The 27836-nt window shown below is 41.5% G+C and overlaps 1 protein-coding gene across 2 annotated transcripts in view; it reads left to right on the plus strand.

Annotated features, from left to right (window-relative positions):
* ZNF521 (zinc finger protein 521) overlaps positions 1-27836 on the plus strand; it is a 231568-nt gene that overhangs the window by 177114 nt on the left and 26618 nt on the right. For both annotated transcript variants that reach the window (XM_084281400.1, XM_084281399.1), the window contains exons 6-7: positions 23590-23721; positions 26397-26512. In XM_084281400.1, coding sequence (XP_084137526.1) covers positions 23590-23721; positions 26397-26512 — 248 coding nt within the window. The remainder of the gene's footprint in view (positions 1-23589; positions 23722-26396; positions 26513-27836) is intronic.

A 27836-nucleotide genomic window follows, 5' to 3' on the forward strand; every position in this document is an offset into this window, starting at 1 on the left:
TATAGGTGCAAATATCTTACTTCCAAAGGCATAGGCAGGTATGATCACTTCATATTCTTATGAAAGTAAAAGTCTTCCTGCTAAACAAAAGTCACGAGAAGAGCTCTTAGTAGTCACTATTGCCGTAATAGATAATACAGTCAATTCTCTAAATAAACAGGCTTAGAAGATAAACCTTCATAATCCTTTGGCCAGTGTACTTCCACACATTTTCCCATGTTGCTTACCAGAACAGGATCATTATTATTATTATTATTATTATTATTATTATTATTATTATTATTATTATTATTATTATTATTATTATTATTATTTTAGGTGGAGCTTTAACCAAGTATCCCTCCCCTGTTCATGAATGCATGTGAGATGCTTGGAGAAGACCCTGTCCCCGTCTAAATCAGAAGGGACAGAGGTTTAAACGTCTGTCTACCGTAGTAGCTGAACGTGCTATGGACACATTTGTGTCCCCTTTTTTATGTGTTTCGTGGTTCCCACAACACTAAAGGCAAAGCAGAACATTTCAGTGAAGATCTCTCTGGCCTATCAGGAAGAAAAAAAAAATCACCCCATGAATCATCCCACGGTAATATCTCAGAAATGAAAGTAAATTGCATAGGTGGCAACTTTTGGAGCAAAAATCCCTCTCCTCAGTCATTTTTAGGTCATTGGTATCACATATTGACAGAGCAATTGTGTTGTATGTAGGAGAGACTTGGATTTGACTCTTAAGGTTTTATTGTGTGTCCTATCACTTCTAGAAATTCAGGTAACATCACAAGCTGAAATTCAAGCAGAAAAGACTCATTATTCTTAGAGACTGTTACTCAAAACTTCATGGTGACTCTTGCATATTGACTCTGACAGGTAGTTATCAAACACCTCTGTATCTCCGTTAGAGCTTGCACAGCCACAAGAAATCTATCTGGATCTGACTAGATCCTGAAAATAATTCCTCACAGTCAGAAACACTTGACTCCATCACCTGAAGCAAACAACCTGGATTAACCAGCTTGTTAACCACCTGTTTTCTCTGACTCTTGCACAGTTACAGCAGATTTCAAATGCTCTTTTCCTTGTAATCAATACATTCAGAACTGGGCTTAATCCACTGGCATTTTAGCCATCATCCTTTCTGCTTCGTTAGTTCGAGGTCATCTAAATTGTACAGCATAGCTGATCCTGCCTTAAGGCAGAGGGATGCTCTAGGTGACCTTTTCAGGTCCCTTCCAACCCTGTTTTCAATGATTCAGTGATATGATCTGTCAAGACAGAATAGATGAGCAGGTGTTTAGGGGTATTTAGGACATATCTTCATCACTGGTATAGCTTGATGCCTATTCAGTTTTCCTGCTTCGATCCCTAGCAATCAGTTTGGACTTTCTGACATGCTTTTTAAATGCTGATAGAAAATGTCCAACCCTCAGATCGTAATAATAATAATAATAATAATAATAATAAAACAACAACAGACAGGGACTGCTGCCATGTAACAAAGACACATTTCCTGCTCTGTGTCCTGCACTACCATGCAGCAAAGATGTGACTAGCTATACAAGCAGGGCTAGCTATACAAGTCAAACCACAGGCTATCAGGGACACACACATTATTGATGTCTAATAAGAATCCATTGGTGTGGAAACTAGAATAACACAGAATGGTTAGTGAAGATGACATTAACACTGCAGTAAGCTGACCTGTACACAAATGCTAGTCACTAGGTCAAGCCTCGTATATATAATGCACATTCCTTATCAAACGCAGGCTGGAGGTTGAAGATTTCCTATATTTAAGGCCAAGTGCACAAATCACGGACTCATTGTGTCCTTGAGCCTCTCTCTTAATTTATGCTGAGCAGTGTTCTCAGCTGTGGTGATTACCAAAGGTAGCTTTGATGGAGACCGCAGGAGGGAAATGAAGTCTCTGACAGGGTTCCCATGCAGCCAGTTCATGGCGATGCTGTTGTGTGGAGTCGGCTGAAGTCAGCAGGTCAGACGCGGGCTTCTACAGTCGGCTTATGGAGAAACTCCCTTGCTCTAGAGGATTTAAATGGGAACACTGTCAGGTTTAGTGTTCCCGTTGAGCTCAATTTTCTTGGCGGACTGTGAGAGGAGAGAAAGTCTCAAATGCAGCCCAACCCTAGGTCATTAGGGGTTTTAAAAGATTACAGTCAGGACCTTGAATTGTGTCTAATAATAAACGGGGCATTAGCAGAGTGTGTGGAGCTCACAATGGCTTTCTACAGCAATGCTGCGAATACCAAAAAAAAAAAAAAAAAAAAAAGTACTGCGTAGATGAAAATTTACTCCATTTGGTTGATGGAAAACAGGGAAGGGAGAAGGCAGGGCAAGAACAACACAAGAAGTTTGTGTTCTTAAGCTACTTGGCTGGCTGAGCTGGCTAACGGGAGACCGAACCTTCTCCTTAAATTAATTGAGCAAATACAGTCTTTCATGAATCTATTTGATGATGGTAGATATTATGCTCAAAAGGAGAATTCAACTTCTTGTAAATAAATGGCACAGAAACATCCTTCTGGTATTTACAAAAAGGTATGTTTTATCAGCAGCATCAGCGGATAACCTAGAAATTGAGCTGGTACAAAAAATGGAGTCTCTCTTACCAGCTGAAATGTTCTTTTGAAAATCAAGCCCTGTTAAAAAGAGGACAAGGTAGAAAAAATCACATAGCTACTTGTCATACTTTCCGTCTTCTGCACGAAAGACTTTCAGTGTTGAATGTTCTCAGTCCAGAAATTTTCACCAGTGCCAATTTACTCTTTCAGAATAAACTGTGTAAGGATTTAAAATGAGTGCTTACAATTAGTGAAGGTATATATCTATAGGTTCATCAGTGTGATGTGATGTATTCATGTAGTACCACACACAGTGGGGTAAAAAGTGGGCTGAGAGGACAGGAGTGCAGCAATGAATAGAATATTCATATGTTCAAAGCATGTGTGTGCAAAGGACACGAGCATTAGTTCACTTCCCTATTTCCCGATACCTTTGCGGTTCCAGGAGATACCTCCATACTGAAATCCATCTGTGTCTTTTTAACTTCTGTCCCATTAAAAGTGTAAAATTGTTTGTCGGCAAAGATCTGCCTTTGAAGCTGTAATTCTGGTTTGACCCCGGGGACCCTGTGTAGCTTTACTTCATTTAGCCCTTAAGATCCACCTGTGGTCTTGGTGACAAAGGGCAGTAGCAGAAAGGAAGTTGTAGGATGAAAGGGGGGGATGTGGGCAGCTGCATTTCTAGTTAGTGCTCAAGCCTCCTCCTTTTGGAGACCCGCATTTTATTGACCCTGGTTCATTTGCAGAAGAAAAATAAACAGCACTCCAGAACTTACATCTTCTTTCAAAACAGGGTGGAAGGAATTGAAAGGGGACTGACAGGAGCACTTAGCATTGTGGATATCTATATTCTGTCTTGCCAAAGGGTAAATAGAGGACATTCGTTTGTTCATCAGCTTCCAAATCTCCTCTCTCTTGCTCCCGAAGGGGGAGGGAAGAAAAAATAATTTGGAGAAGGGGGTTCTGAATACTTCATATTCTCTTCTGCCCGTTTCTAGCAGAGCCAGGCATGAACAATTAAATCTAGGGCTTCCCTGTGGTCTGTGAATAACACAGCACAGTGCTAACCATCAGGGCACAAAGGCAGACAACAAAAGGGGCTTTTTTATTTTTTGTTTACCCTTCAGGACACTGTTTACCTTATCACTGAAGGGGAAGTTATCATCTCAACCCTTTTGGAAATTGAAGCGGCTTGATTTGGTACCTCCAGCGATCGGACCGGCTAGTGATGGAGTGGGCACGTCAGCCGGGGGTTAGGGAAGTCATACGGGGAGCTGTTGCGCTCTCTCTCCCGCCTCGCTCCCTCCGTCTTCCCCCCTGTCTCTTGCTCTTTCTCTGTCAAACCATTTTCTCTCCCTCTCTTTCTTTCCACCAGAATGATTTTTTTCCTTCCCCCTCCCCTCTAAATTTACTTCACAGCAGATTGTCTTGTAGTAAATCACCAAAAACCCAAATAGCACTAAAGCATTCTGATACAACATTAGCATTTGCTTAACAAGCACAAGATAAACATTAAACAAAGAACTGCATTTCTTTATTAGAGGCTGCAAGATACATAATCCATGAGCACAAGAAACATGGGACCCAGTGGATATGCAGATGTGTGTTATTTCATTGGCGCTGGGCGGCCTTGTTAGAAAAGGTTTTCATCTGAAGGCTTGGGGGTGGATAGTTGACTGTCCCTGGTGGGGCTGTAACTAGATACAGAGACTGTTGCAAGCTAGGCTGGGCTCCCTGGTGGATGCGCTGATTGGACAGCCCGAGGAAAACTTGGGAAGCATCAGGAAGTGAACTCAATCACCTTGGGGATGAGAGGGTAGAACCAGATGAAGGCATTTGACTTCTTTTGTAACTCCCACTAAGGACAGATTGCCAGCGCGATCCAGCCTCCATAACTGCAAATCAGGCCCTTTCCCCTATGCCGATTTCATTAGAATGGCCAGCATGGTGCAACGAGGAGGGAAAAAAAAGGTTAGACACAGTAATTTTACAGGCAGGCGGGTACAAAAAAAATCTGCATAATTAAGCAGTCAAGGCTGCTAATAGGGGAGTTTATATGCTCTGGGACCAGGCAAGGGCAGCACATATGGATATAGCACTGGATATTAAATCTACGGCATGCAGACTTACTTCAGGGCCCTTAGAGAAAAGGCTAATTATAGAGAGAGGAATTGTGTTTACTGGTCTGTCTTGGGCAAAGATGTTGAGAGAAGTGCAACCAAGTTTTGCAGTTAGACATGAACAGTCTGTTAATAGAGATATCAAAAATATGTGCTCGTGGTTGCTTCATATCTAATCAACAGGAAATCACAGATTCCGAGACCCCCTTCTCCCAGTTAAACGAGGAGGGGAAAACACATACATATACATATTCCGGATGCAGGATGTGAATGTGTTCATTATTAAATTGCTGGAATTTAATCTGAACCAAGCTCTTTATCATCAATAAATTATATTTAGCAGTTTACCCTAGTTTAGCTACTCCTGTTTAAAAATGTCAGTGCTTCTGGGTATAAGCTCCAAGTCAGCATTTAAATATAAATGGATAATATGAATGGAAGTTGCAACGGGCAGGACTGAGCAGTTAGAGAAAGGGTATGTTTATGTAACAAGTCCTGACGTGGTGGACATTAACATTTCATAATGCAGATCAAAGGTATGGAGAAGACCCAAGAGCCCTCAGTCAGAGGCCCCTAGCAACTGTCTAGTATGCTCCATGAGATGATTTCTCCAAATTAGAAAGACTTGGACTTTTCTTTATCTACCTACCTAGGTAGAGAGATGTAATTTTTTTTAATGCTCTAAAAAGTGATTAGCCTTTTTCTAGCTCTCTGCCCCCTCCCCAAGGAAAGAAGTGTCTCTTTTTCCTGATGGGAGAAGGCCATCTAGGCGTCATCACGAAACAGTGCCTCACATCCAGAACTGTTCAGAAAGGCCAGTGTCTGCTGACTATTTTCATCTAGTATTTTGCCAGTTTGGGCTTTTCTCTTTTTTGTGTGTTTCGATATAACATGCCAAGCCCTACCACCACGGGTAGCTCTATTCTGAAGATCTGGAAAGCAAGAATGTCCATCAGAAGTGTGCTGTGAGGGCCTCCCTCAGCAGGGTGTGCGATGCTGGGTACCCATCAGCACCTCTGGAGCTTGGTGTCATTTTGAGGTTTTATGGAGCGTGTAGGAAGAACCCCTTGGTTTGGCTTCGGTTATTGCATGGTTGGGAAAAAACAAACCAGCATTCCGGGAATTTACAAGCTCACATACATTTCGCGGGGAATACTATAACAACACCACAGCAACAGTGCACTGATATGGAGAAACGTGGATAAAGCAGCCCCTACCCCAAACACTTGCAAAGGTACTCTCAGTGCTGGGGCATCTGGAAAGTCAGAGAATGTCCTTTTCCCACACCCCACCCAAAGCAATAACTCCATTACGTGTATTTAAAAAGCTCTTATCTATGTTGCTGATAAGCCAGAAAGCTCAGCGTGTGTGTGAAGCTGTTTCTTGAGGGTGCCACACTTACTCAGCAGTGATATAACTGGAGTATGTATCTGTCCAGGTGTCAGTCCTCTCCATTTTGTTCGTATTTGACAGAAGGAGAGATGGCTCAAAGAGAACTGTGTTTCTACACATTCCGTGAGAATACAGTTGCATGGACAGTGTTCCCAGAGAGGGAAAAAAGGTATGCTGAGATTCAGCCCTTCCTAAACATTACAGATTCTGTAGCAGAGAACAGAAAAACAGGACCTGAGAGAGACCTTCCACGTGTACGTTCTTAGCCATGGAGTCAATCAACTGGGAAACACAAATCCATAGGAAGCGAGTCTTTCTTGCTTTCCAGCTCTTGCAGAATTGTTTGCTTGTTTTTAATCTTTTGGTAACTTGTGTTCATCTTCTGCTTCTGCTCATCTGGGATGCTTCTCTGTACTACAGTTTCTTTTCTATGTAAAGCCATTTCACTTACAATAGTTCCCTTTTCCTTTGTTTAGGTTTGTAAATTGAACACAGAAACAAATAGACACGCGTATGTGTGCACATGCTCTCTTCTAAACAGTTAATGGCAGTTAAAAGGATTAGTGAAAATCCTATTCCAGCAATTTTTTTCCATATGTTTGTGAGCAAATCTGCCTTAAAATGTTTGTGAGGCATCTGTAACGATGGCATTGAAGCATCAGTGTTGTCATCATTTCAGGGGCAGTTGTCTTAACAGTTTTGATGTGGATAACAGAAAACTGTGGAAGATACTTGTTTTGAAGCATCTTTCAAGAGTAAGTTGCAATTGCCAAATCACAGAGTAACTTCACTAGTGAGGAGCAAGTGGATAACCTGTCAATAGTGATGATCTAATGGCAGTCTCCAAGCTGTGCTGTGTCATCAGCCAGCTGTCAATCCCACCAGTGTGTCTCAAAAGCACTAATTGTTGTGATAGTATCAGTGTGAAAGCTGCTAAGAAAGAAAAAGAAAAAAAAAAAAAAAAAAAGGAAAAAAAAGAGTCCCTTGGTGCAGCTTTGTAAAAGAGAGGTTGAGGATCAAAGTTCGGCTTGGCTTTACTGGATTTCATTTTTTGCTTGCATAGCTACCTGTTAACACATTACTAAGCACCTAATTGTAGGTAGTTGCAGCTGCAGTTACTTTGCTGGTGAGTTTTTGCTGGTAAAGGCAGCAGCCAAGCAGACTGCAATCTCCTTTGAGAAAGGTATGTTTGCCTCTTCTCCTGTGCAGCCACATTAGGCTTGGGTCAAGGAAAAATGCCTACACCTTCTCATTCAAGTCCATATTCAAGAACTGCTTTGGCTGTGCTTTAAGGAGTAATTCAAGATTTAAGGAGTAATGCTGCTTAAGTAGTAGTTCAAGCATCGTTTCTATGTATAGGTTGAAATTCATCTTTTGTTGATACACGTTTAAACATATTGCTGTGCCTTCTCTTTCTCCAGTGCAATTCATTTGTTGCTTGACTGTTAAGTCCTGCAAATGAGCAGAAAGTATTTCTTCTTCTCTTTCAATTAGGAGCTTCCAAGATAGAAAACATACATGTGTTTAGATAGAGCATAAGGCAATGCTGGCATTAGAAAAGATATATAACTAGCAGACACCTGACGGTAATGTTCTCTGAGCATTTTTCCACTGTTATTTTGACTCCTTTTTGCTCTGTTAATCCACCCATTCCCATCTCCAAATCCCACAGCTTTTTCCTCTCGTCATCTCAAAGATCTCTCCATTTCTTTCCATCTCTACAGCCAGTTCTCTTATTAGAAGCCAAGTTATATTTCACTTTAACCATGCTGCTCATCATCAGACTAGTCAAATGCAGCCACCAAGCTAAGTTTTTGGATACTGATTTATTCATTTTACTTAGTTACTTGTGTTATTCTTACATCTTTATCAGGTATAAGCTTCTTGTGATGATTTTCAAAGTTTTCTATGCAAACCTGCCTGTACTCCCGTGTTGAGACTTCTGTACCCACACCTCTGTGCTTTCCCAGTGCTCAAAGCTCTAAATGCCTATTCTGGAGTCACAAGCAATGTCCTGTTATCTATTGTCACAGGGCTATTGTGCTCTGAAGAAATACCATCAGCACCCTGCATGGGTCTACCTTGTCCAGCTTTGTGCCCTCTTCAAAATCTAAGTTCTGCCATGTTTCCCTGGCATGATTATTAGTTTGAGAAGAAAGCTACAAATATGTGTGCAGTGTGAGGTGTTCCCCATCCCACTCTTTTCTGGCTGCTTCTTGCCATACAGAGAGCTCCCCTGGGCTAGGACCACCCTGATGGCACATGGTGTAAATGCCAGGAACAGATTACAAGGACAAACGGGAGTGTGTTCTGCTGCTCTTCTCATTCCTTCAAACCCTTACAGGATACAGCCACAGAACCACTTATCTGCCCACATCTCTTTCTCTCTCTCAGACATCTTCAGATGGTCTTGAAAAATACATTTTTAAGACAGTTTAAGTGACTAGGGAGTTAGGATTTGACTAAGCTTATACAAGCAAAAGGATTTGGGACCCAATTCCACAGATACTAAGGGCATCTTACAAAGTCCTAAGTAAGCAGAGAGGCTATTTTTACCCTCGTAGGTGATATGAGGGACATGAAAACAACCGACCCCTTTGTTTCTCTTTACCCCCAGTTTTGCAGCCCTGCCAGGCCTATTTTAGCATCTATGCTCACCTTCCCTGAAGGCAGCGCAGCCTCCTACTTGGGTTGGAATTGTTTTCCCAGAAACCTTTCTGTCAGCCAGCACAGGGAGAGATCTCTTGGAGAGTGGGTGTGTGAGCCGAGTTGTGTGCTTCTTTAGTTTTCCTAATGCTCTGGGTGTATCTCAGGAGACCAGCAGGCTGATGAACGTATTGTTCTCAAATGTCAAAAGGACCTCTGGGCACAAAGCGCCGAGTCCTTCAGAACCACCCAACTTGTGCAGAAGCAGGAGAAGTGCAACCATCGGGAAAATGTCAAACTGGGACTGAATAGCTGCGAGCGTCATTGCCTTGGGTAAACAGGATAGCTTATATTTGACCGAATGCTAAAAATACAGGGTGCCCATCCAGTTCTCCCAGTCAGTATTGCAACACAGCTGCTGCACCAATGTTTTGTGAAACCCCATCCCGCATCTAAATAAATAAATAAATAAATAAATCAGGGAACGTACAGTAGATGCATTTTACTGCCAGAGTGGAACTTCACAGTCCTACCAGGGGACCTTTTTGTAATGTTTGTAATGTGCTGCTATCGTGCTTTAGCGAAGAAAAATGTCACTGCTGGGCTTTATTTTTAACAGACTTTTTTAACATCAATTAATGCAAGCAAATGTAGTGAAGCAGACCTCACTTTTTATTTATATTTGGGTGAAAGCAATGAGGGGACTTAGGGGAACAGCATGCATGAGTGGTGGGCTGGAGGGGACAGAAAGGGAGTTTAGTTGCACTCCAAGCAGTTCTGCAGCAGAGAGTTGGGTTTTTTATAGGTGTGAAAAAGGAGATGGACATCCAACTTCCATTGGCAGCCACTAGGGTTGAGGAATCATGCTGCTTTTAAATGTATCATTCATGTTGTATCTTAAAAAAATACATTGCAAAATATGCAGCATGAGTTATCCAACAGAAAGACCATACAGTCCACTGGTGTTCACTCTGCAGAAATCAGTTGACTCCCATCTGCTTAATCTTTATTATAAGACATAAAACGATCAGGAAGCCCTGAGAAGTGATGTTTGTTACTTATCACACAAACCTTATAGGAGTTGCATCATATTATGTTTCCCTCTTGTTTGAAACCATTATATTTTCAGTCTTTTCTGTCTTGCTCCTGTTTCTCTAACATAAATGCAAACACATGCAGGACTGTAGGCAAACTCGTAGCTTCTGGCATTGATTTGTTTTGCTCTGCTGGGAAGAGACATCACTGCAAACCTTGGCAGTGCAACATGCATTTCTTCTATGTGAACCTTTCATGGAATTCAAGGTGAAAGATACCTGCTATTTTGCAGGTATTTTTGACATACCTTGTTGTGACAGATGTAGGCACATGGCATAGAACATATGATTCAAAGATAATGTACTGTACCTGATGTAATATCACACCGACACAGTGAATTAAGGGCAAAGCAACAACTTTAATTTGGAATTTTCCTGCTGTTACCACTTTTTACTGAGATTTTCGTCATGGTTTGTTTTCTTAGTAATGCTGGTGTTTCAGTGTTTCGGCCAAGTTTCTGTTTGCTGTAGGTCACTTTAAAGTTATTTTCTTCCCTTCATAGCTGGGTTTTTGTTATTTTGCTTTTTGGGGAGAGGAAAGCTACGTCAGTTGCATACATATTGGAAAGAGAAAGGGGTTGGTAGTTGGGTTGCAAGTATGGCTCTCAGATCTGTTGGCCCCACCTCAGTTTGTTTGCTGCTCTGCAGGTTTTCTTCATCAGCTATTATTTTCAGGCCTGATCTTTGACTTCTAGTACCCAGCTGTACTACAGAGGCTGCCCACCTTTTCTGCTGTATAATTTTCAAGGATTTAACACAGCATTTTCTCTTTTTCCCCTCTGCCATTTCACATATGAAGTCTAGCAATCAAACCAAACCAACAAAATATTCTACTTACATATAAGAGTATTGCAGGACCGAAATCTGCATGCTTTGCTCTCAGCAAATTGCATTGCCAAATCTAACAGTGGTCTCATGCTGGTCTGAGCAATACACAGCAGAGCAAGTGAGTTTGCCCTCACTCTTCTCACCATCCCTTTTTTTTTTTTTTTCTTTTTTTGACTTTCTGAAATGCCCCAGTTTTTCCAAATCTGACTAGAGGGGTAATGCTCCTCTTTGACCTCACTTTCTGCTGTTCAAATCCTGCCTACTGTTAAATCCCTCCACTCACCTCCGGGTTTAATAAATTAAAAGTTGTTTAAGTGAGGTAAAGGATGCAATTGAAGGGGCTGGGCTATTGAAGTAGCTATTCTAGCTACTTTACATCTTTGCATCTTGGATGCTTGTTTTTACCACTCTTTTTGGAGGAAGACTGACAAGTAACCATGTGACTGGCACCATCAGTAAGCACATAAAGCAAAGCTCTTGGTTTTAAGCAGTGTCAGTGGTTCAAAACACTGACCCTCAGGCTTTCAAAACGAAAGTAGCAGAAAAGCTAAATACACATCTTGTACAGTTCTGTTAAGAAGTACTTTTTGTTTTTAATATCAACAGTTTGATGTTGATGAAAATAAAATCCTGTGGAGCTAGGCCTTGCTCTATATCAGGGTATATGTTGTTTCAGTTCAACAAGTGAACTTGTTCTTTCTTTTTTTTTTTTTATGATGTCTGGGATTGCTCTGCAAAGAGAATGGCTGTCTTCACTGGCAGTCTTCTTTTCCCTGATTAAACATGAAAAAACCTAGGTCCGCAAGTACTTCGTGCGTCTCCTTCCATTCTTCCGCTTATTCTTCAATTGTGTCACTACTGTGTGTGGATAAATAAAAAATCATCAAGAATGCTGATATCATCTTCCTTTTCCCCTTTCCCTCCTCTAACTTACAATAATGTGGGGCAAAGGTCTACTTAACATAACACAGTTACGATAACTAGTACATTTGTATTTCTGCTCTGATGAGAGGTCTGCTGTAGTGAGACTCATCCACTGTTGCTGCTTCTTCTCAGCAGTGTTAATTATTCTTCAGGCTCGTGTAGCATGCGTATGGAAACACAAAATAAGCGATCGGGGAGTTGGATATTTTTGGGTTTATTTGTTGTGTCAGTGACACTTCCACTCTGACACAAACTCGCAGCACAACACTCCTGATCTGTAATGAGGTTGTGTCCCATGATGTATATTAAAAGCACTAAATAGTCCCTTGCTCATTCAAAATCCTCATTTATCTGAATTAATTTTGTGTCCCCCATTTCATTTGGGTAAATTAGGTTTCACAGTTTCACAATTTGATCACAAGTCTCACAATGTTCAGTGCTTCTTTTTCAACCTGAGCCCCTGAAATGTCACTATTGCATCAAAATCTCAGGCTTCATTAAAAAAAAAAAAAAAATCAAACACTTTTGTTGTTAACAGAGAAACCCTCTGAGGGATAACTGCCCCACCTTGAATGCACAAGCCAGAACTCAAAGCTTACACTTGGTGAAATCTCACGATTTTGTACCCATTCACATGATTTTGCAGCTCTTGGCATTAACAAATTTGGTTTGAGCAGATTGTTAGACCCCTTTGTGCGTGCATCCACAGCATCACAAGGCTCGACTGGGTCAGCTTCAGATCGTGTGGAGACTTGCGGTTCCTCAGGCGGGGAAGCACAGTTCTCCTGTGAATCTTAATGGTTTGCAGGCATAATTGAGTGGGGATTATGTCTCAGCTCCAGTCTTTCACTGTCTCAAAAGGGGATTTCTCTGAGACGTGTGACTGCCATGCAGCGGGTGGGTGGCCTGTGCCGTCCTGTGCACACCTCCTGCCCCAGCTCAAAGATGGCCGGAGCCCAAAACCAACCCTTGCAGTGCTGTGGAGCCCTGCCACTGCCCAGCATGTCCCCTGTGGAAGGGCTCACGCCAACTGAAGAGCGATTTCTGGTGGCAGGAGGAGAGGAAGCGCCGTGCAAGGCACTTGGCTGAGGAGCTGGGCATGGCTCGGCGAGCAGGCCCCGCAGCCAGCACAGGCTGGCTGGGGCATGGGCAGCCATGGGGCTGTAGGCACCCGCCGGGGCTGCAAGGCGAGCACAGGGCCAAGTCTCTGTCATGTCACCTGCTGGGCTGTGGCCCTGCACTGAGCAGGACTGCAAGGAGCTGAGGTGGAAGCAGCCAGCCTAGGAGAAAAGTGTTGAGCGATACATTTCAGGGAGAGGTGAAAGAGCAGGAGAGGGGCAGCTTGGCTCCTGCCCCAGCACCCCAGGGAAAGGACGAGGAGGATGGTGGCCAGCAGCTTGGAAGAAAACCAAGCGAAACCCCGTCTTTTGACCCCCTCCTTCCTGCTCCTGCCAAGTGTGATCTGAACCCTCCTCCCACTATTTTTTTCCCCCATCTCTTCTCATTGAAATGAACCAAAACATTCATACCACCCCACATAATGAAAATGCAGCGGGCCTTTTGGTGGCTATTTCAGCCAACAAATGCAGTCTTGTAAGTTATTTATTAGAGTATGTCTTAGTAAGAGGATAATGCCATATAGTGGTCAGCCAACTCTCTCTTGCTGTTACAGTCATGTTTTTCATATCACATTTCAGATTTCCTAAGAGTCTTACAAGTGTTTTTCTGGTTTTTCAGTGATGTTAATCACCTCATAGTCATTTAATGTCATGCTACATTTTTCTCCAGCTCTGTAAGTTTTATCTAGAGAGGATATATGCTGACCTGACAGCCTATACATTTATTTTTTCTCAAAATAGTCCTGTATTTTTTTTTCCTTTGGTAATATGCTTTGATGCCTTATAGCTGTAACCTGCTGTTCTTTTTAATTGCTTATTGTTATTAATTATATAGTAGTAACATTGTTGGCTTGAGACAGTTGGCTGCAAAAATACATCTATCATTATTGCCATTGGAGCTGCACTAAATTACCCAAGCTCTGTCTGGAAATGAATGCTTTGCATTTTTTCAGTGAAATTTAAATGAGCGTTAAATCAAGACCTTTTTTTGCCTCTTCCCCTCCAACTAGGTTTAATGCCCTTGTCCTGCTTCTCCTCTCCACCTCCTCTCCTCCATCAACTTTCCTTTGCAGTCTACCCCTTTCCTTTCTTATTATTGCTTCTTTATCTCTTCTCCTTCCTCAACCAGCCCCCTCTAACAATTCTTTCCTTTCTTGCTTCTTCCTCGTCTTTGCCTGTCAATCATACATCTCTTCTCAGCCAACTTTTCTCTGTTTTCTCTGCTTTGTTGTTTTTCCTCTTTTTCTCTTATTATTTCATGTTCATAACTTTTTCATCCTGCTACCTGAAAGTTCACTGGAGAGTGAACTCTTCAATTGCTAGAATAGTGGAAAATGGCATCTTTGCTTCAGTGGGGAATTAGGTTTGGTGAGGAGTCATAATATTCCCGTACAAGGGGCATGTAGAATTAGAAAAACAAAAACACAAACACAAACATGTTACTGCATATAACAAACAGAAGAAAAATAAGTAATTGCCCCTCATTATTCTCTTATCCACAAACCAAAGGACTGTTAGTACAGAAATCCCAACAGCTGTTTGTTCAGCTCCATGTGAAGTCTTAGTACCAGCAGAGATAGTGGGAAGGAGAGTGGAGTAGGTTTCAAATGAAGTCTGGTCCTTTTTTGATATGTGAGCCCAAAGCTGCTTGCTTGCATTACAGCAGGATCAAACAGAGATAGGGAAAGGTTAGTGCAAATTAAAAATGAGCTTTTTCTCTCATGCTTTCCTAAATAAAACAGCAAATTAAGTCAGACGAGCAATAAAAATAATACTTTATATTAGATGAAGCTTTATCATTTCCATACATTTCTGTATGAGGAGATCTTCCCTAACTGGCAAAGCAGTTTGCTGGGGTGAAAAGAATCTAATTAAATGCCCAGTTATCAGCATAGACCTGAGGGCCTTAACAGCGTGAACTGCTTCTTCCTCACTGTTTTTTCTGGGGGCTGAAGAAGGGGCTGGTGGGGGAGGAGATGGAGGTTGAGAGAAAAGAAAGCAGGACATTGATACACCCCTAAATGAGTTTAAGAAGCGGATAAATACCCCAGCAACTGCCACTCGTTTTGAAGTGTTCCTTAACAATGTAAGAAAATGCCAAATAATCTGTGACTCATACAACGACATTCAGATTTGGAGAAAAAATTATCAGTAGTAGCTGATATGTTAAAGAAATACAAGGAAGCGTTGATATTCCTTCATACTAACAAGTCAAAATATCCAATAATATAGGAAAGCCCTATTTTTTATTATTTTTTTTTGCCTTGCCTCCCCTCTCCCTTTTAGGACTAAGCAGGCAATCCTTTGTAGGTAGGACAAACAGCATTTAAACAGCATTTCAGCATTTAGAGACTTTATCTTCCAGATACGGATTCATGAAGAAAAAAAAAAAAAAAAAAAAAAAGGCAGTCCTGACCCTTTCTGTATAGGCAGAACAAGAGAAAAATAGAAATACCTCATGAGAGTTCTGAAGTTGTGTACAAAACATAATTTCTACTGCTGGTCCACCATGGTGTAGAATTAATATTGACGCTTAGGTTGTCTCCATGCAGGAGATGCTTTCCTGGTAGCCCTAACATTGAACAGGTTGTGTTTAGTTTATGCAATATGAAATATCCTCTTCTATTAAACAACTTGTGTTTTCTTTGTGCAATAGTCTCAGAAGTCTCAGATGGGTGGGTCTGTAGTAGGTATTGAACAGCTAATAACAGAGAAAGCTGGCTTTCCAACCAGAAAGCAAGAATAAGAAAAAGAATCCGTACCCTACACAGTGAAGAAAAATATTTAAATGGAATTAGCAATGCTGAAAAAGCCAAAAGCTTTTACTTATATTTTACTGTTAATTTTTCTGAATATGAATGTGACATTTTTATTTGTTTTTTCCCCTACGGTTTGATTAAAGTGTTAATAACTCCTTTACCCAGGCAATCTCTGAGCCATTCAAATTGTAATTTTACTTTACTAGAGAAGATTTGGTCCCAAAAAATCTTCTTGTTGGGAAAAAATAGGCACTTCCCTCTTGGAAAAGAACAAAGAACAACTCAGAATCACAGAATCACAGAATTATCTAGGTTGGAAGAGACCTCAAGATCATCGAGTCCAACCAATGACCTAACACTAACAAGTCCTCCACTCACTCAGTTTTAATTCTGACACTGTTTGTGTAATGATGGGCAGATGAAGCAGGGCCTGATTCTTCATCCAGAAGAGATTTTCCATGCTCTGAATGGGGTGGTGAAACAGACATTCGTTAGCTCTGGGGTTTAGTTTCTTTATCTGTAATATGCAGATAATAATCTCTATCTCAGTGTGCAGCCTAAGGATCGAGGGCTTGACCTTGTGCGTTTCGGCAGAATTTAGTCCCACAAAAAGTCTAGACGAGAGCCTAGTGCAACAAGAGGCTGGTTCCCCAGGGCTGGTTATGCCAGCATTCGAAGGATCGGTCTCCAAGTTTTTAATCATTGCTTACTGAGTGCCTTTTGAAAAGGTAAACGTTGAGCTGGATCATCTGTCTACAAATATCTCGTACCACTCAGCTTATTCCTGCCAGTTTAAATTCCTTTTTATATCCCATGGTAAAATTGTTTCCAAAATAAGCTCTATCACATGGGATTTTATTGCAATGATATAGTGTAACCTTGTAATGTGTATAGCTATGTGATGCAACATGGACTTTTTTTTTTTACTTTTTTTTTTTTTTGTACAAATTCTAATGCTTTTTCCTGGTGCAGTTACAGACAAGGAGTAGCAAATTATGCATGTCTCATCAGTCGGTGATAGCCCTGTTGCTGAATTCTTGAACTCTCTCCTGGTAGTCAGTTGCCCAGAAAATCCTGTTCTTTGATGGAGAGGGCATTTGTTGCATTTAAATCATTCTCACCTGAGCTGAAAACATGACAGTTATTAAGAAATAGACCCTGCCAGTCGCCGTTCATATATTTTAATCCAGCCTCACCATAGCTAGATAATCTGTGGTTTTAATGGAACATACAAGGCACATGTGGTAAGAAGTGTTCACTTACAAGCAGCCAAAGTGAGTGCAACCAAGCAAAAAAGTGAACAGTTGGTGAAGTGAAATGCATCCCTTGCTTCAGACAAAAATACAGTGGAATGAAAGATGCAGTAGACTGGCTTTCCCTTAAGCAGATCTAATTTCAAAATCTGGCCCTGGAGAGATGAACTTTTGCTTTAATTGAGGAGGTGGATCCCAGCTCTTTGTCACTCCATCAATCAGCACCCTTTGCTGTAGCTGTAGCAGTAGCAATGCTCTACAGCAGGCTGTCATATTTATTACCTACGTGTAGACTAAGGTTTCCTACCTGCTGCTGTTGGGATCCTGCGTGGCCCAGCCTCACCATCCTCTTCCTTCTAATTCTGGCACAGTTTTACTAGCCAGTATGCCTAGGTAGAGACAGAGTCATGGCCTTGTCTCGACTTTCCCTTGGGGAGGCTAACATTGTTGGTGTTAACTCTAGGATTTAGGATTGTTCCTAGCATCTTGTCCACCTCCTGCCTCAGGTATGGGCAACGCCTTGCCCAAAAATAATTTCTACGTGAAATAAAGCAGGGAGGGAGGCATTGCTCAGGTTGCAGCCTAATGTATCGAGTTTCCCTGTTGCACAGTCTCTAGCTAAAGTCGTGTTTTCAGTTGGAAGTGGTATTAGGAGTAAAGGCAGAGCATTGGACTGGCCTGCCCATGCCAGCAGTAGTGTGGCAAGTGAAGCGAGGTTGAGGAAGGCATTTCCTTCCCCCCAGCCTGCCAGACACCTGCCCTGAGCACTGCAGAAGAAATACAGTTGTACTTCTGTCTTTCCATCCAACCCTCCGTCCTGTCCCAACAGGATACAACTGTTAGTTAGGACCTTAAAACCCCCATTTTTCCCTGATGGGTTGCTCTCACGGCTGTAAATTCCAGCTGTTGTCTTCTTCCTGCTGCAGATTCCAGCTGTGTGCTTTGCCTTTAGTACATCTACTTCTTTATCACTATATTCCCATGTTTTTCATGTCAGCTTCCAAAATTAACACCACGGTGGATAGTGTTTTTCATGGGGGGGCGGGAGGGGAGGGTTGTGATCATGTTTGAGAAATTGAAAATGACAGAAGCACTATTACAATCAGGGAGAAATTATGAACGCGGTGCTAGAGACTTGAGGCGCTGTTTCGTTGCAGCTCCAAGCCTTTGAAGAAGTGTTGCGCTTTCCTTAGCAGGTGAAGAGACTTGTCACTCACTCAGTCGCCGTGCTGAGACCCGAGACTAAGTTTCTGCCGGGAACAAGGTTGTCTCTGGTGACACGGAGATGCCGATGCGTGTGCGTGTGGCCAGCAGAATTACAGAGACACAAACAAACTCAGCGCTGTAAAGCATGAAGCGGGAATGGCTGTATGCTCTGCAAATTGCAGCGTTGTACGGTGTGTTTTGTCCTTCCCCGGTTTTCAGCGTGAGATGTTGTAGCCAAGGGGTTAGCTGTCATCCATGGTGTTCCTTCATTACTCCTCAGATCTCTGGCTTATAAATGTGCGCTGCAAAATTAACTCGGGGAAGAGTGAAAGCAGTGTGAAGGAGGAGAAATTGGTTTAGGGGCATGGTTTGCTTGGTAAAAAAAATATAAAGAAAACACATGGAATGTGAGAGCTATGCATGCTACAGACCTGAACAAATACAGGGACTGCAGGCCATTTCATTCCTGTATTGGATGTGGAGGGCAGAGTTTACACTACTTCTTAGCAGATGCTTTGAAGCATGGACCCAGCCTCGAGATGATTTACCAGGAGGACATCATCATCCTTGGACCTTTGCCTATAGATTTATTCAGAGTAAAAGGCAGAAGGACCCTTCTGGACAATCTCGAGGGTGAATAAGAGAAAGAGTTACTTATAAACTGTTACAAATTGGTACTCAGTAATGGCTGTAGTGTTGATCAGACAATATAAGAGGGCCCCCAGTGGTTACTGACTTAACAGCTGCATGTAAGTCAGCCAGTGAACATTTGCTTGTAGCTGCTCTAGTTTTGTTTTTATTGAAGAGCAAGAAGCATAAACATGGGACACGCAGTCTAGAGGCTGCTTAAAGGGTTTCACTTGTTAGAAGTGTGTATTGAAATGTCAGGGTCTTCCATGAAATGAAGGAGTTGTGCCTTTTGTTGGTAGCAAAAATGGGGCCAGGTCATCCGAAGCAGTACCTGAAGTAGGGGAACAGGGGGGGCTCACCTGACATACAAAGAACACAATAACTACACACCTGGGGTACCCTCTGCAAAGACAGAGGGTCCCCAATTGTGAATGTATGCTCAGCACGAACACTGATTTTGTTTGCTTTTATAGCTGGTTATCAAGTTAGTGGCTGAGGTAATGGGCTGCACCTCAATTAAAATCTACCTACCCCCATTGAAATGTTTAATATTTGTGTAAATATTAAACATTTATATGAATATAGAATGCATTTATTTAGAATTGATTCATGTTTACATTTTCCCATTATCTGAGTAAAGATTACAAATGGAAAGTAATTTACTTACGCAGAAATTCTGCCTGCATCAAGCTAATTGAGCTACCAGCAGTGAGTAAACCATCCTCATCCATGTTGCTAGGTCTTCACCAAGTCCAAACTCATACCCTAACCATGTAAGGGCAACAGTAAGCAGCAGCTCTGTGCTGTGGTACTTTGTTGTTGTCTTCCTTATGGAGCTGTTGGATCCATAACGTGAAGGACGTGCTGACTTGTTTTACGATGTACCACATCAGGGAATGTAGCACGTAGTTTTTTTGTTAGATTTGGAAAAGTGCAAGCTTTATGTTAAAGGTTCATTTCTTTTTCATCATTCAGCTAACTCATTTGTACTGTAATGTACTTTCCTATTCCTCCATCTGATAGCTGGCACTTTTATACCTATTTTGCAAACCATATTTTTAGTCTAATCCATACAGCGGTTGTCCAGAATTCCGTAACGTTGCTTATTTCTTACCTATAACTCTTAATAAAAAATAGGGCTGTGCCAACCTATTATATCCTTAATAGAATATTCTAATGGTTATTAAATCAATTGACTCTGAATCTCACTTTAATAAATGAGTCAGACAGTATTTTCCAATTACTGTCAGCCGCCACCTTTCCAAAGAGCAGATTATTTTGATTGAATTTTTTAAAGCTGTTCAGCACTTTTTTTTCCTTTTTTTTTTTTTTTTTTTTTTCTTTCCCCCCCTCCCCGTGTAACAGCAAAGAGCAGTAGCTCTGTACTGCAGGGAAGGAGAGCCTCTTGGGCTGTGTCTGACTCTCCTTTCCCTTTCAGATTTCTCCCAAATGGAAACTGAAAATGTGACATTTCACCGGCCTTTAATTTATTAATGGTATCATATTTTGCACTTCCATAGCACCCCATCAAATTGTTTGCTAAACATGAAGAGCAAGACAAGGGCCAGAGTGTAAACAGAGCCTTTTGCTTCCTCTTTCTACATCTGGCACCTTTTTAGGAGCTGCCACACCCTGGCTCTATCATGCCAGTAGGAGATAAAATGCAGGCAGTGCTTTTAAATTCTCTATGGAGAGCAGAGCAGGGACAAAGCCTTATTCCCTGTCCTTCTGCAGTGCTGTGTGACCCAAACAAGCAGCCAGTTGTGTGCCTGCACATGGATCTTAAACCTTTTTGTAGGCAGATTGCAGTGATTCTGGAAGTCTTCCATGTACAGTAGCTAGTCCTGTGCTCTTCTCCAGCTCCTCTGTCCCACTTGTATTAAAAGTCTTAAGGGATATGAATTAGGTCAGCCAATTAAAGAAGAAATTAAAAATTAACACCTCTTTTTTAGGGATGGGCACTCTGAGAAACACAGGCTGTGTTGTCGTGCCGAAGGTGGTAAGAGTAAGTCAGTGTCAGAGGCTGGTATGGACCCCAGCCCTCCTGGTTCCTGTGCCAATACTGTAACCTTATCTGTCCCCCTTGAATTTAAGTTATGCTGGTACCAGATTCTAGAATTCAAGGGCTGCAACCTTGCCCTTCATCCCCAGAATGTAGCGCACAGCAAGTGATGTGCAAAAATGGGTGCAAAAGAGGGGAAGGGTTTAAAACTCCCTAAGCAGTGAAACTTTGGAAAAAAAATATTCTATTAGTTGTACAAATGTAGTCACATTTTAAATGAGGTCTTTAGAACTGGGAGACTAAAAACATTTTATTTTTAAGAGAAAGCTTAGATTCTGCACAAATTTATGTCTCTTGCCTGGGGAAGTTTCCTATCTGCCCCAGGCGAGTGGGTGAGGGGATTTTTCAAACCCTGTTCATAAGCCAGATTTGCAACATGCAATAATCAAAGTGGTTTTGATGTTTGTGACCAGGAGATCACCTCAGCTCTGAGTGGTACAGGAAATACAATAGGGTCACATTTAATGGGGTTCAGTTCTTCCTGAACAAGTACAAATTGCCTAAAATTAGTTTTGCTTCAGCATCAGGAGTGCATGCCTTTCTTTCGTTTTCCTCATTAGGTAAGGTAAAAGAAAGAAAAAAAAAAAAAAAAAAAAAAAAAAACCATTTCTGTCTTCTGTAGCTCCATATCAAAATGTTTCTTTTTAGGAAGTCTTTCTCCCCTGGAATGTTTGAAGAAGTCCCTGTTCAGTGTTCCCATACTCTAGAATGATTAGCGTGGTTCATTTACACTTTGCCAACAGTAACTCTGTGATTTGAGAATTGGCATCGATTATCTTCACCTTGACATGTGGAAGATCCTGAGATGAAGCTCCCTTTGTCCTAATTGCTTTGACTGTGTGTATCAGCACAAGCAGTTTGATGAAGAAACTTCACCCTATGGGTTTCTGGCCCGCAATTATCCTTTTGTGGGGCCTTTCACTGTCCTCAGAACTGTCTGTTTTATAATGGCCATGGCAAGGATCTGAGTATAGCAGACATGATCTGATCGCATGTGGCACTCCGTATGTTCCTTGCAATTGACTTGCAAGTTTAGGGAGAAGGGGCATTTGTGTTTGGTTTGTTGAGTCTTCCTCCTCTTTTCAGTATGCTCTGCTCTTCAGCTTCGCTCACAGATGTGGGTTGCCTGTTTGGAGCGTGTGGTGTACTGCTTGCTTCACAGAATATGACCGTCTCTCTTAGACGTACAGACTGGTGCATGTCAGATCTTTTCCCTCATACATCCTTTCACAGTGCTTGTGCAGGCCATGCTCACCTTCTCTCAGCAGCAACAAAAGCAGAGCACTCTGCAAGTGGTGCTGGAAAACACAAAATCCCAGGCAGTTCTTGAGACTCCACTAAAACATGCTCCCTGCTAAGGAAATAGTTAGCATATATTTGATAGATGTTTGCTAATGTATCTCTGGAGGGTTATAAAAGGTGTCACCTACCTGATGCATCCATCCCCCTGTAGATCTGCCCCTGGGAGTCTTCTGTGCAGAATATTTTCAGCCCACACAGCCTGCCTGTGTGACTAGCTGGGTGAAACACATACTAGCAGCCTCTCACCCTCTGCCCCATACCCAGAGAGGCTGTGGTGGCAAAACAGCCATGACTGACCTGAGCCTTCATCCTGTGCATGATATTGGTAACAAAACCAGTGGCACAGCATTGCCAGGACCTTCTTCAACTGACTTCCAAAGCAGCCATGCCATTTCCTTTCACCCCACCCTGATTTGGAGCAATTCTTCTTTGACTGTTTTTCCTCTAAGTTAGGAGGGATCATTTCTAGATGACTCATGACCCCACTCATCTGGGCTCGTCAGGCTTCCTTTAATTTTGGGATACCATACAAAGCATCGCTTCCCCACACACCCAACAGCATTTGCCAGCTGCTAGCATTAGCCCTTATGGCTCCTAATCACTACAAAGGGTGGACAGCACGAGGTGTAGGTGTTTGGGGTGGGCAGGGTGCTGTCCTATACGGCTCTTTTCATCTGAGAACTGGTGCAGAAAGGCGCTGGTCACCCGGCTCTCCGTTCTCGTTTGATTGTTGGTAATCAAATACAGTATTTACCTGCAAGATCAATGCCGCTGGTGTAGCACACTGGTGACATACAGAAGGACCTTTTCTAAGCCGCGCTGTGGGAATTGAGGCCTCTGCAGCAGGGCTGGAAGCCACTTCTTACCTAGCAACTGTTTCTAAGTAGGACACAGCCGCGGCCGCCCTCGTGGTGGAGCGGATGAGTCCTGCAGCACCCTCAGGAAGGGAACCGGCCGCGAGGCGCTGGGCCTTCGCAGGACAATGGGAGGAAACGCAGGAACAAGCAGCAGGGGATGGGAAGGGTTTGAAAGCCACATGACATTGATGGGGAAGCTGCGTCAGGAAGCACACAGGGACTTTTCGGAGCTGGTGTGAGGGGAAAAATGCAAATAAAGGAGAAAAAAATAAAGCTGGGGCTGTCAGAAAGGGAGCTGGGAAATCCCGTGGTTTGCAAAAGGTTTCATGTGTGCCCACAGGACTGGTATTGTGGAGCAGGAGTGACACGAGGGTGTAAAATACCCTCCCCTGCCACACTGCTTATGAGAAATGCCATCAGCCGGAGGTAAATGCACTTGCATTTGCATTTCCTACCCTTGGCAGGTGGGGTGGCCTTTGAGTAACATTCAATTCCTCATGCACTGTTTTGGAAATGTTCTGGTTTGTATGGGGTGCTTCTGCTAAGACACAGGTCTTCTGGTCCTGTTCTTCATTTCTTCCTGAAGTCTAACACTCTGCATTCCTATCTGGTGGCAATTGTATCTGGAAAAATCTGTGCTTTTAATGTCCAGTTAAACTTCCTAAATGCTGAAACCTTGCAGATAAACGAACACTTTAGCAGCCGTGGATGCTGAGGAGTACCCAGTTTCCTGAGCTTAGCAAAACAAAAAGCCTGTTCATAGATCATGCTGGACATTGGCAAAGGCTATAGTGAATTTAATTTCTCCTTTCGTTTCTCCCTCAGATGAAGGACTGAACCACGAATGCAAGCTCTGCAATCAGACGTTCGACTCTCCTGCCAAACTTCAGTGCCACCTGATAGAGCACAGTTTTGAAGGCATGGGGGGCACCTTCAAGTGTCCGGTGTGCTTTACAGGTAGGCGATTTCTTCTTGTCCGAATCATGCCCTTAGCTTGTCTGCACAGAACTCCCACTTATAATTGTGCCATGTGTTGTCTTTAGGTCAGTTTTAGGAGCAGACATTACGTTTATGCTCATTAGTAATATTGATTCGAAACCGTTCAAAAAGCTGAGCTTCTTGGTAGGTCAAGCATCCATCTGAAGAATGACATTTCAAGCTCTTCAGCTGGAGTTTTGAGTTTTTTATAATTATAGAAATGAGTCCATTACCTTCCATGGTATCACGTTCATCACCTTCATGTTCTACGCTTGCCAAGATTAAAACTGCCCATAAATTCGTGCTTTAAAGCTACAGCTGTTTCATCTAAAACAATACAATTCAGAGCAGAATTTGGCCTCAAGGGCTGCTAGACGTAGCCTGTGCAGCAGCGTTCTCTGAACGAGCAAGAAAGCCCACTTCTGTATGTGTTTGTTGGCTTGTGGTGAGAAGAAACATCCTTGTAATGTGCTTTAGAAAGCAAACCATGCTGTCTTGCCACAAGTCAAGTTCTGCTCTCCCCTGACACAGGTCCAAGTGTGGAATAATCCTCCCCAAGCAGTGGCGTTGCTCGGTAGTAAAACCCAAGTGAGAAAATAACTTGACCCGGTAGGGCTAAGCACTGCATTGTTTGGGCTGTAATGAGGAGCAGAAAAATGCTGTTGGAAATGAAAACACATTAAAAGGATGCCTACAGAGTTGTTGTGCATTTTTTTTAAGGACTTCATAATAAAACATTTCATAAAAAGATAACCTAAAACATAAGCCTTAATATGTAGCTTACATGCACAATTTTGCTTTACAAGATGAAAATCAAAGATAATCACAAACATGACAAAACACACTTTGGGTATTCTCACATCAATGGCATGCTAATTCTGGAAGCAATTCAAGGTTTCTGTTCTCCATTAATGGAAGTGAAGGATTTTCATTGATAGGCAAATAGACCCTTTAATACCTTCCTTTTGCTTCTCTTTGTTTGGCAGCTACCCTCCCAGTAAAACCTAAGTATGTGTTACAGAGGAAAATGGAAGTTGAATTTTTCGTCCCTCAGATTGAGTGGTTGTTGATGACTAATTACCTCACTATCTTCAGGTTTCTCACATTTCTGCAGTTCATAAATTAAAAAAAAAAAAATACACAGTTCATCTCCACTGCAAGGTTTATCGTAGTAAATCTGAGCGTGCGTAGAGCTGCCATGAACAGTTTGTCTGTTAGGCGTCCGTGTTCAGTAATTCAGTTAGGCATTTTTTTTCTTTTATATCTATTACTCGTTCTACTAATTTTTTCCACCTTGTCTTTGTGTACATGTTATGAAGTGATCTTTTTGTAGCGTAATGCCATGGGTCTTAGATTTTCAAGGTGGGGGGAGCTGTAAATGCAATATAAAAACTTGCAACTGTCAGGAGTACCCACTGACAATTCTCCATGAGAGCCAGATCCCTGATAAAAGTAATCCTTTAATGTTTGAGCCAGTAGCCTTGTAAAATGTGTTAAAGAGTATGGAGATAAGTCGATTTCAATCTGTGTGAAACACATTCTCCTTTTTGCTGATGGGGTAAATAGACACCAAGCATTAATCATAAACAATGGTGCTTTATTAGCAATATGCCATTAAATTATTTCAGCGTGTCTTGTTAGAATATTAACAAGAAGTAAAAATACCCAATATAAGTTTTATATGGAAAATGGAATCTGAGCCCTTTTTTTTCTGGGTAATGAGAAATGTGATTAAAATGTATGACTCAGAAGAACAATATTCTGATATTTCTTGTTGCCTTGCAATTAGAATAATTTTAATGATTAGGAGTGGAGTCAAAGTCAAATGCCAGCATCTTTAATAAATCCTTTCCCTGCCTATACAGATTAATATTGTAGATGCAAACTTTTTTAGGTCACAGTGCACAAGGCATCCATCAGAAGTCAGTGCTGCCAACCCAAACACTGCCTCTGGCATATACAATTTAATTATTAATAGTATGTCTCCTAGGTAAACTGTTACACAGTCTTAGGGCCTTGTTTTGTAGTCATTAAAATTGAACATGTTTATATTATTGAAACCCTTGCATTCAGTGTGTAGGCAGAGTTGATCTTAAAGTATCCAAAGAGAATTTACCTGCAGTTCTGTTTCACATTTATAGACATTGCCCCAGTGTAGCTGTGGGATATAATTTTTAGCATTAACACATTTAAATACAGAGCTGTTTGTTAGCTTTAACTTTAGGCAAACACAGTAAACAGGACTTTGGCACCTATGCTTTTCAAACCTGCTGGTTGCTAGGAAATAAGTTTTGTATGTGTTCAATCAAAGCACAGTAAGCATGAAGAAATAATTCTGAAGAGAAAATGCCATTTTAAAATCTTTAAATTTAAACTTCTCTGTCTGTCCTATTAGGGTGTCCTTTTGCTTCCTTTTATATATATGTTTAAACCAGACATCTATTTCAATTCATTTAAAATGAAGAAAGATCACACTTCGCAGTTAAATAGTGCTTGTTGGTGCCCATTATAGCAACAGCATAATGTGAAATCTGAGTATGCCTGCTTAATTTTACCTCTTGGAATTGCTGAGTGTTAATGGGAAATTGTTTATAAAAAATGCTTTACTTGCAATCCAAAATAATGAAAAGCTCATTGTTTGTCTATTATTTCAGTGTTTGTCCAAGCAAACAAGTTGCAGCAGCACATTTTCTCAGCCCATGGACAAGAGGACAAGATCTATGACTGCACACAGTGTCCACAGAAGTTCTTCTTCCAAACAGAGCTGCAGGTACACACTTGTTATCTTGGGGGTTATAATAGCATTGTGGTAGCTGAGTTCAAAGCTTTGCTTGTCATGACCTCCTCTGATACTTGCTTGTCATTGAGATTGGGATGAAGGAAGGACAAGGAAATTTTAGGTGACTCGGCCCATGTGGCTTCAAGAAGCAGCTGGCAGAAAACCACCTTGTACAGACCTGACTTTTGTGAGCCACGTTTGGATTCTTGCTTTGTACATTATTGCAGTTCAAGATAGTCTTGAGGAGAGAGGAATTGGCATCCAATTTTTTGTTAGTTATACATAAAACATTTACTGAAGCAGTGAAATGGGGAATAGTATATTCTGCTGTATCAAAATATGAAAAGCTAAGCACTGATGTAGCAGTGTAAGGATGGGGGAAAAGAATAGACAGAATTTACCTGCTGGCCAAACCCATTTCCCACAAATTCTTACTTGGTGGAAAAAAAAAAAAAAAAAAAAAGGAAAAACAGAGTCAAACAAATGGTATGCTGTCTTTGTGTGTGCTGTTTGTGGCACCTGTGGTATGTTTATGATACGGTTTATTAATGAGAACAAAAGGACAGAGAGAAAGAAATAGATGTTGAAAAAGGTCTGATGACAAGTTTGGCTGAAGGAATTATTTACTATATATTAACATCATGCATAGCTTGTCTTGAAATGAGAGGTGGTGGTATGTATTCCTGAAGTGGTGTTTTATGTTGAGACAGCAGCAAAAGATTGCTTCTAAGTTATTTTAGTTTACATTGAGATATTAAATTCAGTTGACAGAGGAAAAAATGTCAGTGTCTCTGATGATCTGTAGGGGTGGAGCAAGGAAAAGTGTACTATTTGTGCACTAAGGCCTTTTCTCTTCATCCCGCCACATTATTTTTATTTGGAATTAAAAGATTTTTCAGCACTCAAGATTTTCCTTTTTTTTTTTTTTTTTTTTTTTTTTTGTAGCATATGCTCCCTTCTCTAAGTCTTTTAACTGAGTGCAGTGTGCACAAGTAATTCAGCTTTGCACTAGAGCTGGATTTAATCTCATCAGCAGAGGCAAAAGGCTAGTTTGGCATGTGCACCCATGCACTCATTTTGTATTTCACTTCCTGAAAGTTTTACATTCTGAAAACCTGATACTAATGTTTGGTGTGATGATATGGGATACTTTTTTTTTTGGAGAAAAAAGAAATAAGAGAATTTAAACCATATATTGATTCATTGTGTAAGAGTTTGATGTTCATGTAGATTGTACTAATAATCCATTTCTGCATGGAAGCAATAAGGAAGAAAGCCTTTTTGATGGTCTTTCTTACCTTCTGTCTTGATGGAC

This window comes from Netta rufina (assembly GCF_964035555.1).
Source record: "Netta rufina genome assembly, chromosome: 2".
Taxonomy (NCBI): Eukaryota; Metazoa; Chordata; class Aves; order Anseriformes; family Anatidae; genus Netta; species Netta rufina.